Raw genomic sequence first — 17,095 nt, 5'->3', positions numbered from 1 at the left:
AGGTTTAAGAATTATGTGGATTACATAAATCCTGAATGCTATGTCAGCACTTACTTCTCACACTGTGAAAGTCTTGTCATGCTGGACTTATTTTATTTATAAAAATAAAACAATTCAAAACGAATTCAAATTTATTAGATTGTTACATTGTTGAAAGAGCATTTTATTTGGGAGACACTAAACAGTGCTTATGATTGGAAAATTTCAAGCCTATGACTTGGGACTTGACTCGACTTGTCGTGACTTGAGACTTCACTTGGACTTGCACGTCTTTAATTGAGTCGAGACTTGAGATTAAAGACTTCAGACTTACTTGACTCTTGCAGAACACTGCCTTGCTACCACGCCTGGCCCTCGGTGGAAAAAGTTTGGTCTCATTTCTTGTAAACATATTTTGGTGATAAACCAATTTAAGCAACAAAGCAACAAAAAAATCTGTGAAGCTGTTTGAGAGACAAAAGAAGCGGCTCTCTTAAAAAGAAATTCCCATCACTAACTCACACTTGGTTAATCGTATCGTGTCTACACCCATTTAACACGTTAACAAGTTCGCCGTGTTTGACGAGTGTGAGTGTACTGATTTGTGCCCATCACGGCCCGCTTTCCCTCTTTGGGCATGATTGGAAGAGGTGGGCCAAGGCACATGTGCACACGCTAGCTAACAGTATTGCGATCCCTCCTTGCAGATTCTAAATGACAACCAAAAACTTTCATAATAGAAGTAAAATACAAAGGCTCAAAATGATCCAAAAGCCACAGCACGCTTGCTGGCTCTCAACTATGTTTGTTTCATTTAATTAACTCCTTTAATTCCACAGTAGAAATGATCAGAAGGGCTCAAAAAAGACTGGAAATAATTCATAAAGTCAGAGAAATTGTAAAGCAGCAGAATAGAAGTGATGCGAAAAGATGTAGTATGAACGCTCAGTGTGAGCGCAAGGCAGCGGGGTCCAAGGGTGAGTATGCCCTCATACTTTTACTCACAGTTCTACTCATTTTCTTCTGTCTTTCTTCCCAGCCCAGCCGGTATTGTACTGGTGTTCCAGGAACATATCCGTGTGGAGCAACGTTTCCTTCAATCTGGCTGTGCTCATGAACCTGCTCGTCTGCTTCTTCTACCCACTGGAGGGGATACATGGAGGTCAGTCCAAACAGGATGTCACTTTGCACTTTTTGACTGCGTTCACACTTGTGGTTTGGTCCCCTGGTTCAGAACAAACTTTTTTTTTATTGTGCTGAATTTGCGCCCAATTTATTGTAGTTGGCTTTGTGTTGCCACTGGTATTTTTGGTCGTCCCAAAACATCATCAGCAAGTACAATCATTCCACACACCTGGCTCACCTTCTGTTATGTGTCTCCCTTAAACTGTTCTTGCAACCTCTGTTAACTAGGAACCTTTCCATTACAGTTCTATTTTAACAGACACTACCTTCCTACATTGCTACAATTTCTTTTCTTCACCTTCTTTATCAAAGTTCTGGCAATTGCAACTTTTTTTGCATGTCTGTGTGGAGTTTGTATGTTCTCCCCGAGCTCGCTTGGGTTTTCTCTGAGTACTCCAAATACCTCCCACGTAAAAAAAAAAAAAAACAACACCAAAAATGGAAAATTCGTCAGTAATTTTACAAGAATAAAGTAAAAAAATTAAGAGAATAAAAATTGTAATCTAATGAGAACAGGTACTTTTACGTAACATAATATCATGAAAAATAACGTAATTTTCTAAAAGTCATTATATTATGAGAAACAAACAAAACCAACAAAATAAAGTTACTTTTTTTATTACACAGCATGACCAACAATATTGTTTGTCATTTGTAACAAACCTCTGTGAGTCAGGTCCCTAAATCCAATAAAAGATCCAATAAAAGTCCATCCAGATAAAATTGGAAAAAATGGGCATGCAAAATACTTTGAGTAGGACTAATCTTTTGACATGGTTATAAATCAATTTGTGTTGTGATTTAGAAAACAGGTATATGAATTTTTTTTTAACAAACTCTCTTCAACGCAATAGTAATTTATTGACAGTTCCTAGCATAAACAACCAATACTTAGAGCAGCACTTCCCGTGCGAGCTCCCCTCACAATGACACAGCAGTCCGCGCATAGTGAGGGGGAACTACCACTGTAGTTCCGGAGCTGAATATCCAACGTCCACCGTGAAACTACGGGTTCACCACAGTACATGAGATGAGATGTGGTGTTGCGTTTTCTTCTTGCAGATGGCGGGAGTTGAGCGGCAACCAGCTTTGAGGTGCATTACCGCACCTACGATGTTGGAGTGCAGCCCAGAGTTTACTAATGTTATACGGCAACCAGAACGGCCCAATTTTGTGGTGGAATCCGATCTCCAAAATACATCAGATCAGTAGCCGAGCCGATCCTCAGAAAAATAAAATAATATAATTAGAATATATTAGTAATAATATTATGAGAGATAATATAATAATAATATTGAGTCTAGAGGTTGGAGAAAAGGGTATAATGTTATGGGAATGAAGTCAAAATATTAAAGGAACAATGTCATAATATTATGAGAAGAAAACTTACAAAGCTTATTTGAGAAGAAAATTTAAATGTTTGGAAAATAAAAAAAACAAAACAATAAAAATTGGGGGGGGGAAGCAAAGACGGAAGTTCATACTAATAATAGTCTTTTTTACTTGTATCACAGTTGAGATGCAGTTTTTTCTTGAAATACTGTGTATATCATTTTTAGCATATCTACGTGGGTTGGTTTGCAATCAGTGGCCCTTGCATCCTTTCATTTTTCAGTATGTGGCTTGGAAAAAGTTGGGACACACCTGACTTAATCAATAAATAGCACTGAATGTCTATGCTCACTTTCAGATTGGGTAGGATAGGTTTGGCCTGGGTAGACTGCATTTAGAGGTGAAAACAAACCAGAGAGATGTTTATGGGTGGAAAAACAAGCAAAAGAAGAGAAGCAAGAGAAGATGGAAAATCAATCACAAACATTGCACAAACATTGGTCATAGCTGGTACAACTATTTAGAATGTCCTGAAGAACAAAGAAACCACCGGTGTAAGTAACAGACATCCAAGAGGTAGACCTCACTGTTCCAATGGATATACACTCCTGATCCAAATTTTAAAAATTACATTTGGCACTTTTAAGGAGGTTCAAATGTGACAAAAAAAATTTGCCTAAGCAGTTTATTGCAAACAAACAATGCAAACAAACATTAAAGTGGGCCGTTCATCAGCTGATCAAAGGTTTAATACCATAATTTTAAAAAAACAAAAACAAAAGCACCGTAAAATAGATCAAATTTTCAAAAAAACGACCTCAGTAATGAGTAGCTTCTTGATAACCACCTCAAAACATTTTTTTTAATTTATTTATTAGTGATGATGCATAGTAATGACCATTGCTACCAAGACATATGTAAATGTGCAAGATTATAGCACAACTGCTAGTTTCCATCTGTAGTCCCCTGGCAGGTAAGCGCCTTTAAACTTTTGGTCAGCTGATGAACAGCCTATTTCACTTTCATGCTTGTTTGCAATAAATTACTCAAAACATCCAACAGTGCACAAGGTAAATTCTTGCAATTTTTCAACTGGTCTCAAAATTTTTATCAGGAGTGCATGTGTCCTGTGACAGACTGGTGACCAGTCCAGGCTGCTTTTCACCCAAAGTCAGCTTACCTGTGACCCTAGGTATAGAAAATGAATTAATGTTTAAAAATTGGTGCATTCTGAAATCACATTCAAGACCGACTGCAAGAAACTGAACGCCTCTCCGGAGCACACTTGACCCACTGATCTCCATTTCCCCGTAAAGTTCTGATCTGCTGATTTGTATCCCCAGATCAGGATTAAGGAGCGGGACCTTAGAATAACCCTATGTTTGTTCGAGACTAACCTGTTTAGTTTCCACATTACTTTGAGTCATCAGTGAATGCTGGATTGAGTGTTTTGCTTGTTTTGAATCCAAGTACGTGCTGAGCATGACTAATGTCTGACTGTGTTTTCCCCACCGCACACAACGTCACGTGAAATGGCAGCATACCTTTGGTCGGCTGTAATGGGCACTTTTATGGGACTCAACCCTACTGCTCCTGCTCGCACACAGACACACACACACACACACAGTCCTATAGAATGAGGGCTTTAAGAGCAAGAGATCTAGGTCAGTATGTTCTGCTACCATGCATACGTACATGCATGCCTGACCGGCTTTTGACGGACTGCAGCGGTTAAGATAACACATGCACGCAAACGCCGCAAGCTCGCCACATTCTTCACTGACGGTTGAATTGACTCCTCAGAGAAACCCAAGCAGGTTAAGAAAAGCGTAAGAATAAGAACGTCCCTCTTTCAGTGCACCACATCTCTGACGCTGCGTGTTTCTCCCTGTTCATGAATCTTTCAGCTGAAAGTATTTTTAGAGGCGGCTGTTATGTAAGTGGCACCTGTCATATGATCTCTAAAAGGGTTGGGAGGGGGAGAGGAGAAGGAGAGGAAGGGGAGGCAAGTGAGAGAGGAAAGGTTTCTTGACCACTCGTTTTTTTTACATTTTTAATCATTTCAAGTTCTGCCATTTTTTTTAATCAAATGCAGACCCTTTCTTTTGTGTGGGCCTACAGGAATCATATTATATTGATATAATAAGTTAAACATCATGGCGGGTTAGTTTACAGAACATCAGGTTGGGTGTGACCTTGTTTTTAGGCGTTTTTGGTCTAAATGACACGTCGCTACACGAAACTCCACGGTTTCATGTAGCGACGTGGCTGTTGCTCAGCCCGCACACTCCAGCACACGTACACAAAATGTATGTCAAGTACTTGTTATGTAAGCGACTGCCATTGGGGTTCAGAGTCCCGCTTAATGCCTGTGAGGTAGAAAGGCCACTTCAGTGCATTCAACTGTTGAGTGGCAACAAGTTTGAAGCACCAAACTGCATTGCCATGGTCACATAGAATTCATTTGAAGTGTTTACTATGAAACAAATGCTGGAGACAGGGGGTGTAAACAATAGGCCATAAGCATGGTTCGGTGCATACCTCGGTTTTTAGGTTGCAGTTCGCTTCATTTGTAGTCGAGTAAAGGGAACAAAATGCAAAACACAAAACTGCTCTCACGGAAAGCAATATTATTCGGATTTAATATTATATTAATATTAATATACAATAAAAAACAAAACAAAATGTTATTTTTATTCTGTTGTTTAATTTTTTTTAGTTATTACAACAGTGGTGTCCAAACTTGATACATTTTGTCCATTAAAGATGCTACAGTTGCTTTGGGCGGCCATGGCTCAGGAGGTCGAGCAGGTTGTCCAGAAACGGGTTGGCAGTTAGAACCCAGCTTCCTCCGTCCCAGTTACTGTTGTCGTGTCCTTGGGCAAAACACTTGACCCCCCCATACCACAGCCGATCCCCACCCCGCTTTTCTCCAGTTCTGCCCACACTGGTGTATATAATGTGAACGAATATTTGGTGGTGGTCTGCAAGGCCACCCTTCCTTCAGTCTACCCCAGGGCAGCTGCATCTTACCACCACCAGCATGGTGGATTTACATTATTTGGAATAAATTAATGACGAAAACAGAGTTTCCACTGTATGTGTGGGGAATTGGCACCGAACCGGAAGTTCCGTAGTGTAAAATCCGACTACATGTACCGCTACATTCCCAGTGGAGACCCCGTGTGTTAAACCAGTTGGCATGAATCACCGACAGGTACGCTGGATTCCCATCTGTCTGCTTTGCTGTGGATGGCAGTATTGGCAACGCTCATTATCGTGATCATCATGCCCCAACCGATGGGTGTCCGAGCCCTTGTCATCGTCACGATCCTCCGTCTCATCTTCTCAGTCGGCCTGGAGCCCACCCTCTTCCTCCTAGGCGCCTTCAACGTGAGTCGTCTGCTTCCATTATTACGTCATTGTTTTTCCTCCCAGCTGCTTTGAGTGTTATAGATCTGCTTTAGTTTCCATTTAGTTTGCAGCTTATTTTAATAGGAGACGCACTGTGTTTCAGTGGCAAGCATTGGGGCCTTATAGCAAAGAAAATGTTTGATTCTGGGCCTTTGTGTGATTTTCTATGATACCCCTCAGCTTGTTTGTGTTCTCTTGGTACTACAACATCCTCCCACAATCCAAAAATGTGTACGTATGCAGTAGGTGTGAAAGCAAGGCCCCCTATGACCCTGTACAGTATGGACACAGTACATTCCTTGTCATAGTGAGTCTGCACAGCAACAAATAAAACAACCCATATATACCATATACTGTATATAAATGTATACAGTATTTTTCCATCAAGAAAGGGTTAGGGCTTAAACACACACTACCCCATGATCTCCTTTCAACTGGCACTCATGCCCGTTTGGCAAAGTCGGTGGCCTGTGGTGCCGCCCATGGTCCTGCAGTCCTGGCTTGCAGCGCCTGGCAGTGTTATGAGGTGTGAAGTGCGTCACTGGATCCCAGAGAGTGCGACGCCACCCCATTTACTCGCTGTATATTTTCTAAGATGCTCTCTTTGTAAAGGGACACACACACACATACACCAAAACACACAGTATTTTGTTTGCAGTTTGAAGTCTTGCGGAACTGCATCCTCTTGCATCAGGGCTCTAAAATTAGATTAGACAAGTCCAGTATTAAAAGCAAAGTAGTCCATCATTTTTTAACTGTATCACCTTTTTTTAACCAGTAAAATATCTACTTTTACAAGTTTTAGGTTTTCCCGCTTGTGGTTCAGTGCTCTCATCTGGGCCAAACCTCCCTCACTCACGTTGCAACCACAAGTAACACATGTGGAACACACAATGTAAGTGCACCACATGAATTATGCCGGTATAGAAATAAATGCGTACACACTAATATATATGCAAAACAAAACTCTTTAATACACATGTATAAACCCGCAAGGCATGCTGCGTAACTTTCTGTTGGGGCAAGTGTATACGTGGGCTTCCCAGCACGCCTTGTGGAACATAAACGTGTTTACAAAACAAAGTATGCAGTTATCTTACCAGTATTATCGTGTGTTCATAAATTACAGACTTAAGATGAATGCAGAAAAATAGCCTATGTTCAGAGGAAAAAATAATTTTGACCAAAAATCTGCAAAATTGCAGTTGCATATTGTAGGTGCTAATTCGCGAATCTCACACATCTTTGAAGATTTATTAGTAGTGTTGTATTTTAGAAAAAAAAAATTAAATATATACTCAAAAAATATACAGTTGTGTGAAAAAATGTTTCCGCACTTCCTGATATCTTATTTTTTTTCCGTGTTTGTCACACTTAAATGTTTCAGATCATCAAACAAATTTAAATATTAGTCAATGACATGGCCGGCCACTCCTGGGAAGTTTCACCACTTTTCCATGATTTCGCCATTTGTGGATAAAGGCTCTCACTGTGGTTTGCTGGAGTCCCAAAGCTTTAGAAATGTTTTTAGAACCTTTTCCAGACTGATAGATTATAATTAATCTCAGTTAAATGATGTTTTAACAGGGAGGGCAATCACTTTTTCACACAAGGCCATGTAGGTTTGGATTTTTTTTTCTCCCTTAATGATTAAAAGTTTCATTTAAAAACTGCATTTTGTGCTCAGTTGTGTTGTCATTGACTAATATTTAAATTTGACTGATGATCTGAAACATTCAATTGTGACAAACATGCAAAAAAAATAAGAAATCAGGGAGGGGGTAAACACTTTTTCACACTACTGTATATATCTATTAAAAGAAAAAAAGTAAAATTTAAAAATTATAATAAAAAGTAGTACTTTTTACTACTAAAAAAGTACTTTTTAGTACTAAAAATAGCCCTTTTTAAAAAATGTGTATCTACAGTATATAAGATATTACCATTAGTTGTTTATTTGTTATTCTAACGGGCTCAGTTTTTGTCTTGCAGGTTTGTAATAAAATCATCTTCCTAATAAGTTTCTTGGGAAACCGCGGTACATTCAGCCGTGGCTACAAAGCCATGGTGATGGACTTTGAGTTCCTCTACCACTTCATCTACCTGCTCATCTGTAGCCTGGGGGTGTTTGTCCACGTCTTCTTCTACAGTCTGCTGGTGAGCCAAACACATGGCCTTCACATCCGTGCATGCGGGAATTTGAGCTTTTTCATGCATTTCATAATAACCGCTTACTCACCTAACCTTTGAAGGAATGAAGACAGACAGGCGCAACCTTTCGGGTTTGGGAATAGAACCATGTGCAAAAGAGCAGCATCTAATCGTGGCTTTCTATCATTTGAGAATGTATCCCACTGACAGGCCAGATGTTTCCTTATTTGGTGGCTACTGGCTTTAGTCCTGACTAAATATTGTGAATACTTGAATGGTAACATCCCAAAAATCCATGCCAGACACACCAAAGCAAAGAATTGACTTGCATTCCATGCCTTTTGCTTTGTAGCTGTTTGACCTGGTGTACCGAGAAGAGACTTTGCTGAATGTCATCAAAAGCGTGACGCGCAACGGCCGCTCCATCGTGCTGACTGCTGTGCTGGCGCTCATACTGGTCTACTTGTTTTCGATCGTCGGCTACATTTTCTTCAAGGACGACTTCATCCTGGAAGTGGACCGCATCCCGAACGCAACTTTAAGTCAGTCCGAGTTGTTGTTTTTCTCAGAACGACGCTATGGATGTTCATTCAAAGGCTCCCTGATTGTGTCTTCTGTGCAGAAAACGGAGCCAGCATAGCCGGCGAGTTTTTATCTCAGAGAATGTGTCGGGCAGGAGTCGATGAAAACTGCACAGCAGCAAGCACGCATGGAGGTAATACTTTCTGTGATGGCACAGGGAAGTGGAAGTGGTAGGGGTGCGTTACATACCTGGGTTTTAGACTTGTACATTTGAATAACATTTTAAGCTTTAGCACTTGACAAAAAACATGATTTTGGGGAGTACTGAAGTGTTAAAATGTTAAAGAAAGTACTTGAGTGCAGAAGTGCTAGATTGCTGATGTTATGACATGTTTTTACCTATTTCTTACACACAAGCGTTAGGCATTAGCGTAATGGCTCGGTTTGGGTACAGGGAGGGAACAAAATGCAAACCCCGAAACTGCTTAGCGTTTACGTATATGATTTTTAAAATCGGGCCGGACGGTGGCCTAGTGGTTAGCATGTTGGCCACATAGTCAGGAGATCGCCAAGATCTGAGTTTGAATCTTCGTTGGACATCTCTGTGTGGAGTTTGTTCTCCCCGTGCGTGCGTGGGTTTTGTCCGGGTACTCCGGTTTCCTCCCACATTCCAAAAACATGCATGTTAGGTTAATTGGTGACTCTTAGTTGTCCATAGGTATGAAGCTGAGTGTGCCCTGAGATTGACTGGCGACCAGGCCAGGGTGTACCCGGCTTCTCGCCCGAAGTCAGTTAGGATAGGCCCCAGCATACCCGCGACCCTAGTGAGGATAAGTGGCATAGAAAATAGATGGATGTTTTTTTTTAAATGAAATATAAAAAATGCAAACTGCAAAATGGCAGGTAATTCCTCTGAGTCTTTAATGACAGACGTGAGTTTTCTCCTTGGCCCTAGTTCTAGCCAGGACTACTGCTCGCTACAGGCAGGACCGCAATGCACAGTCAAACATCGGTTTTCCAACACCCCAGTGTACAGTATTTCGCGTAACAAACTCGTTTGTTTGCCGTGCCGTTCCGCAGAATCGTGAACACGAACAAAGCACCCTGCGCGTTGCTGACTCACCGTCCTTGTATTTTTTTTAGTGCAGCTGCTAAATAACAGCACTTTGATAAAGAAGGTGAGAAATACTATTGAATTAATCGCAATCATCTTTGCCAGCAATAGTCTTTAATGAACGTAAAAGTGATGTTAAAACGTTAACTTATCTCTTTCATTTCTCATTTATAATTATTTTGCATTGTTTTGTGCATGTGAGTGATACTTATTCTCTATACAATATTTTTTTTTCATATTTTTGGGTTTCTGGAATGGATTTGTTGGATTTACATTACAGTGGAACCTCGGGTTTTTTTTGGGTTTTTTTTTTTTGAAAAGGTTCGACAAAACCAAAACATATGAAAACCGAGGCAATTTTTCCCATCGGAAACAATTTGAATCCAATTACTCCGTTCCAGGAACTAAAAAAATATAACCAAAAATGTTATAGAGAATAATAATAGTTTTACACGCACAAAACAATGCAACATAATTTCTAAATGAGGAATATATTGAACTTTTACCTTTTAATAGTGTTTCTTATCTTCTTCATCAAATTGCTGTCAGTTGCAACTTTCTTTGGCCCCATGGTGGGTTACTTAGCAGCCGCACTCAATAAAAAATGTACGAATGGTGAGCAATGCGTAGGGTGCTTTGTTTGGGCATTTCATTCTGCAGAATGATACAGTACAGGACAAACACACTCAACCGAGACAAAATTTTAGCAAAACTTTCTGCCGAAAACCGAGGCTTGACAGTATTTCTTCAGGGAAATATTGCTTCAGTTTTAGTCTAACCTTTTGGAACAAATTAAGAACGAAACCGATGTACCACGGTATTAATTTACATAGGAAATTGGTGCAGAGGCGAACAGAAAGTTCCGTACCAAAATCTTTTTTATCACAAATGTCTTTACTGTTTTTGTGAAACGTGAGATATTGTAAGTAAAGAACAAAATGGTTTGTGTGTGTTGTATCGAGACGCACTTAGTGACCCTTCTCATGACTACATCCACTCTCACATGCTTTTTGACCCCAACAACTCACACTCGACCTCAGTGACTCATGTGACATGGACGCCTCTGCAAAGAATAATCCTTTTCTGTGAGAAGAGGTGTCAATCAAAATGCATTCAATTGAGCATATAACCAGATTAGCGTATCGTCACACACTTTGAAGCGGATAAAAGTACACCCACTCACATTCACCAACTACCATACTGTTTGACTGTGTGCTCACATTCAAGTTCTTGACCTGTAAACTTTATCAACAGAGATAAAGACATGATATGTTATTTGATGTGCACATTCCAGCTAGTGGAAAATACTTTTTGTTTTGACTTCCTGCCTTCACAGTGTACATGGACACATGAAATGCACGAATGTTGTCGTTATTGTTTTGGGTGAAGGAGGCATCCACCAGTTTTGGTACAGGTGCTACATTACATTACACACTCCTGATCGAAATGTTAAAACCAGTTGAAAAATTGCAAGAATTTACATTTTGCACTGTTGGAGCTAAAGGGGGTTCTAAGTAAAGCAACGATTCAAAATACAAAAGATGAAATGAGAGTGAGACAAAAATGTTTTGAGGAAGCAATTTATTGCAAAGCATTAAAGTGAAATAGCTGATCATCATCTGATCAAAGGTTGACGAGCACAGACTTTAAAAGGCAAAATCTTGAAAATGTGGGTCGGATGGTCCCATTGGCTGTCCATGAAGACACATCCTCGGCCCAAATGAAGGTTGATACTGGTGCCGAGTCATACGGCATCTGCGAGAGAAGGATTTTAATAAGAAAAAAACGTCTTCAAAGGCCTTGTCTCATTCAACGACACAAAAAAGCCGTTTGGAATTTGCAAGAGAGCACCGAACATGGGACATTGAAAGGTGGAAGAAAGTTTTATTCTCTGATGAGGAAAAAATGTAACCTTGTCAGTCCTGATGGCTTCCACCATTACTGGCATGACAAGGAGATCCCACCTGAGATGTTTTCCATACGGCACAGTGGAGGGGGCACCATCATGATGTGGGCTGCTTTTTCTTTCAATAGAACAATGGCGGTTCAGGTTGTGCAGGTGCGTCAAACGACAGCTGGCTATGTGGAGATGTTGCACGGGGCATCCCTCATGACTGAAGGCCTTCGTCTGTGTGGTAATGACTGGCTTTTTCAACAGGACAATGCTGTGGTAAACAAATGACTTCTTCCAGAGGAATAAGCTCAGTCTTTTAGACCATCCTGCCCTGATCTAAATCCAATTGAGAACATTTGGGGATGGATGGCAAGGGAAGTTTACAAAAATGCCCTCTGTAAAGCCATCTTCACCACCTGGAGCAACATTCCCACCAGCCACCTGGAAACACTTGCATTAAGCATACCCAAACCGATTTTCAGGTCATTAACAAGAATGGTGCAGCTACTCATTACTGAGTCTCTGTTTCCCCCCCCTTCTTTTCTCTTCTTCTCTGTCCCCTCCTGCTCCGGTCCGGTCGCTCCAAATTTGCTTAATAACAAGCATCTAAGTCAAATAAATTCTGTATAACAGGGGAATTGTATATCACACTTCTCCCTGGCAGAGTAAATCTGTTGAGCACTTGACGGCATTTAGATCTACAATTCTATCTGCTTTAAAGGCTGGACAGGACGGGTAAAAAATAAAAAAAATTAATTAAATTAAAAAAAAAGAAGCAGCCGTGAAAAATGTAAATACTGCAAGTTTTCAAATGGTCTTAAAATTTTGATCAGGAACGTATGTCATTTTTCAACATTTATCTGAATTTCTCATGCATTTTAATGACAACGTTATATTAAATACAGAAGGTTGGTATATACAGTATCCAGTATGCGATTCATCATGTAAGCATAGCCAAGCGGGAGAAATACGTATTTAATATTCATATACAGTATGTATAAACTCTCATGTTTGTCTTTAAATCGGGTAGTTGTGAGGTGAGCCTCTACTCGGAGGCACCAGAAGACTTCATGGGAGCTGCAGCAGCTTGAGAAAAATAAATTTAAAAAATGTTACGCAAACCTGCTTTTGACTTAAATTATGTTTACAGGTAAAATTAATCGATTTTTAATTCCTATGTTGGGAGAGTAAAGGAGTTCAGGGGTGAGCAGAAAACGCAACAATATACAGCGGTGTGAAAAAATGTTTGCCCCCTTCCTGATTTCTTATTTTTTTGCATGTTTATCACACTTAAATGTTTCAGATCACCAAACAAATTGAAATATTAGTCAATGACAACACAACTGAACACAAATGCAGTTTTTAAATGAAACATTTTATTTTTAAGGGAGAAAAAAAACCTTCATGGCCTTGTGTGAAAAAGTGATTGCCCCCCCTGTTAAAACATAATTTAACTGAGAGTAATTGTAATCTATCAGTCTGGAAAAGGTTATAAAAACATTTCTAAAGCGTTGGGACTCCAGCGAACCACATTGAGAGCCATTATCCACAAATGGCGAAAACATTGAACAGAGCACAGCAACGACTCATCCAAGAGGTCACAAAAGACGCCACAACAAGATCCAAAAAACTGCAGGCCCCACTTGCCAGAAAACATCTTGATGATCCCCAAGACCTTTGGGAAAATACTCTGTGGTCTGATGAGACAAAAGTTGAACTGTTTGGAAGGTGTGTGTCCCATTACATCTGGCGTAAAAGTAACATCGCATCTCAGGAAAAAAAACATGATACCAACAGTAAAATATGGGCTGTTTTACTGCTTCAGGACCTGAAAGACTTGCTGCAATAAATGGAACCATGAATTCTGCTGTCGACCAAAAAATCCTGAAGGAGAATGTCCAGCCATCTGTTGGTGACCTCAAGCTGAAACCAACTTGGGTTCTGCAGCAGGACGATGATCCAAAACACACCAGCAAGTCCACCTTTGAATGGCTGAAGAAAAACAAAGTGAAGACTTTGGAGTGGCCTAGTCAAAGTCCTGACCTAAATCCTACTGAGTAATGTGGCATGACCCTAAAAAGGCAGTTCATGCTGGAAAACCCTCCAATGCGGCTGAATTACAACAATTCTGCAAAGATGAGTGGGCCAAAATTCTTCCACAGCGCTGTAAGTTATTGCAAACGCTTGATTGCGTTGTTGCTGTTAAGGCTGGCCCAACCAGTTATTAGGTTTAGGGGGCAATAGGGGGCAATCCTTAATAATAAAAGTTTCTTTTAAAAACTGCATTTTTGTGTTCAGTTTTGTGTAATTGACACATGATAATCTGAGATATTCTAATGTGACAAACAACAGGAAGGGAGCAAACACTTTTTCACACTGCACCAGAAAGTCAGTTTTTGGGGTTAGTGGAGGCTCCAACAGTTTTCAAGTCTCTGAGGGGATGTTTACTATGTAACACTACTGGCTTTAGACAACATAAAAACTTCAGCTTAGCCTAATAATTATTTGTTCCTTTTTATTATCATTATGACATTATCCTTGTGCTTCCTCAGACGTGAACAATGACGAAGCACATGACAGCGACATGGAACGGACATGTGACTCTCTGCTAATGTGCATCGTCACAGTCCTGAGTCATGGCTTGAGGAGCGGTGGAGGTGTCGGCGATGTTCTCCGCAAGCCGTCCAAAGAGGTGTGTTTTAAGTGTGTGTGTGGTTGTGTGTGTCATGTGAGCTAACTCTAAAACCACCAAGCTTTGAAATAGTTCTGGCTTCAAAAGCGTAGCGGGGTGTTTTGTCATGTTTCCCTGCAGCTGTGCAATTTAAACCGCAAGGCAAATTTCCTCTGAGTTTGTGGTCAAAAGAGGACACGAGTACCTACTTCATGTACTACAATACATGTAGCACGTACAATACGGCCATAAAATGTTGCTTACTTCTGCTTAAAACTGCAGTATCAGGTACACCTGCACATCAAATGAGTACAAGAGCTGCATACATTTATCATTATCAGTAGAAAAAAACAATACCGATATGAAGCGATATCTCATTTTTATGCCAGAATCGCACGATAATGTCAGTTGGCCAAAAATATTGGACATACCTAGTAAGGAATCCAGTGTTTTCCAGTTCATACCCAGAAAGGATTTATTTTGAAAATATAATATAAATATTAGAGCTGTCAAAAATAACATTTCACATTTATTTCATTAATTATGTAAATGTTTTTGTATAAATTCATAATAGCATAATTCAGATATAGTTGCAAACTGTTATTAATCATGATTAATTAATTTGAAAACTGTGAATAAAAACTATAAATATTATTTTTTTAAGAAAATATAGGTGAATGTAAAACAGCCGTAATAAATGTAAATATAAAATAAATTAAAAACAATATGAATATCACTTTTTCAAGAAAATATAGGTGAACCTAAAAAAAAAAATAAAAGTCTTGTTGCCAGTGTCGGTAACAAAAAATTTCAGCTTTTCCCCCCAAACGGTTCAAGTACAGCTTTAAGTTTATTTTACTGAGAATGAGTTAAACTAAGTGTACCTAATGTTGTGGCCATAGAGCGTACGTGCGAATGGTCAGCAGGTACAGTAAACATGGGAGAACCATTTGGCTAATCAGTTTGTCAGCGTGGGTCTTTACAGATGACCTGCAGCATCTGGCTGGTTACATCTTAGCTCCTGCCTTTCAGCGCTTGTCACAAATCAGGTCAGCGTCGTCGTCGTCCCCTGCTTTGCTTACATAAAGATTGGACTTTTGGGTCAAATGTTGGAAAAACACCATCTTGATAACAAAAGTCTCAATTTAACACTTGCTTTTGTTCTTCCAATCGGAAGGAGCCGTTGTTTGCAGCCAGGGTCATATACGACCTACTCTTCTTCTTCATGGTCATCATCATTGTCCTCAACCTCATCTTTGGTGTCATCATTGACACCTTTGCCGACCTGAGGAGTGAGAAACAAAAGAAGGAAGAGGTTCTGAAGACCACCTGCTTCATCTGTGGTAAGACACATAGAAGAGAGAGAGTGCAGACTTAAACAAGGCTGAAACAAATTCTACTCAATGAGTGAATGGCTCATGGTGTCACACAGGGTCCTTCTTCTTTTTTATGATAACCCCAGACACAGTAGGAACTATAAATCAGTTTATTTTGCTGTGGTTAGCTTAGCAGGTTTGAAAAATGCTGTTTTCTTTGTTTTTTTCAAACTGCTGCGCCTCCACTGAACGACTCCTGTCGCTTCCTAGGGGGCTCCTGATCAAGTGATCTCAGATCTTGATAGCAAAAAGAAGGTTCTGAATTTCTTCTGGATCTAATGAAACAACAATAGAATAAGGTCTTATGTGGATTACTTACTTACTGATGACTTAAACAGTTGTGGATTGTGACACTGCATTCAATGTTTTAAATGTATTCTGTGAACGTTTTTCCACAGAGGGCCAGATATTAAAAAAATCTAAGAATTTTGATGATTTAGTTTTTTAATTTTTAAAAATTTTCTAAAAAGGCTACAAAATATATTTATTCATATTCATAGTCATATGTCAGTGGGATTGAGAAGGGCCTCGAAGTATTCCTTCCACTGCCCGACTATATCCTCAGTCGAGGTCAGCAAGCCCCCGTCCCCACTGTAAACAGTGTGGACCGGGCACTGCTTCCGCCACGACTGGCACCGACCACCTTGCGGCTGCAGCTCCAATCAGCTGCCTCAGCAATGGGGGCATGGAATACAGCCCATTCGGACTCAATATCCTCCCCCGGGATGCAGACGCCCCGTAGACCCACCACCTGCGGGGGCAAGCATAAGGGTCCGGTGCATTGCGTTTTGGGTGGCGGTCGAGGGCGGGCACCTAGGCGACCTGGTCTTCGGCGGCCAAATCTGGTTCTTGGGACATGCATCCCGGGGGAGGACGAGGATATCGAGTCCGAATGGGCTCTATTCCGTGCCTCCATTGCTGAGGCAGCCGATCGGAGCTGCGGCCGCAAGGTGGTCGGTGCCAGTCGTGGCGGCAAGCCCCGAACCCGATGGTGGACACCAGAGGTCAGGGCTGCCGTCAAGCTGAAGAAGGAGTCCTATCGAGCATGGATGGCTTGTGGGACTCCTGAAGCAGCTGACGGGTACCGGCAGGCCAAGCGGCACGCGGCTTCGGCGGCGATCGAGGCAAAAACTCGGGTGTGGGAGGAGTTCGGTGAGGCCATGGAACACGACTTTCGGTCGGCCTTGAAGAGGTTCTGGCAAACCGTCCAGCGCCTCAGAAAGGGGAAGCAGTGCCCGGTCCACACTGTTTACAGTGGGGACGGGAGCCTGCTGACCTCGACTGAGGATATAGTTGGGCGGTGGAAGGAATACTTTGAGGCCCTTCTCAATCCCACTGACATACCTTCCCTAGAGGAAGCAGAGACTGAGGATACGAACGCGGACAGTTCCATCACCGTGGCTGAGGTATCTGGGGTAGTCAAAATGCTCCCCAGTGGCAAAGCTCCGGGGGTGGAC

The 17,095-nt window shown here is 40.9% G+C and overlaps 1 protein-coding gene across 3 annotated transcripts in view; it reads left to right on the top strand.

Moving 5' to 3' along the window:
• The window catches only part of LOC129186071 (inositol 1,4,5-trisphosphate receptor type 1-like), a 143,074-nt gene that overhangs the window by 110,691 nt on the left and 15,288 nt on the right, over positions 1-17,095 (top strand). For all 3 annotated transcript variants that reach the window (XM_054783906.1, XM_054783907.1, XM_054783908.1), the window contains 7 exons: positions 1,019-1,141; positions 5,714-5,889; positions 7,903-8,067; positions 8,414-8,603; positions 8,684-8,776; positions 14,144-14,283; positions 15,440-15,605. In XM_054783906.1, coding sequence (XP_054639881.1) covers positions 1,019-1,141; positions 5,714-5,889; positions 7,903-8,067; positions 8,414-8,603; positions 8,684-8,776; positions 14,144-14,283; positions 15,440-15,605 — 1,053 coding nt within the window. The remainder of the gene's footprint in view (positions 1-1,018; positions 1,142-5,713; positions 5,890-7,902; positions 8,068-8,413; positions 8,604-8,683; positions 8,777-14,143; positions 14,284-15,439; positions 15,606-17,095) is intronic.

Source organism: Dunckerocampus dactyliophorus, chromosome 8, assembly GCF_027744805.1.
Source record: "Dunckerocampus dactyliophorus isolate RoL2022-P2 chromosome 8, RoL_Ddac_1.1, whole genome shotgun sequence".
In the NCBI taxonomy this organism is placed as follows: Eukaryota; Metazoa; Chordata; class Actinopteri; order Syngnathiformes; family Syngnathidae; genus Dunckerocampus; species Dunckerocampus dactyliophorus.
The sequence above is the reverse complement of the archived record's forward strand: the minus strand, read 5'-3'. Positions and strand labels throughout refer to the sequence as shown.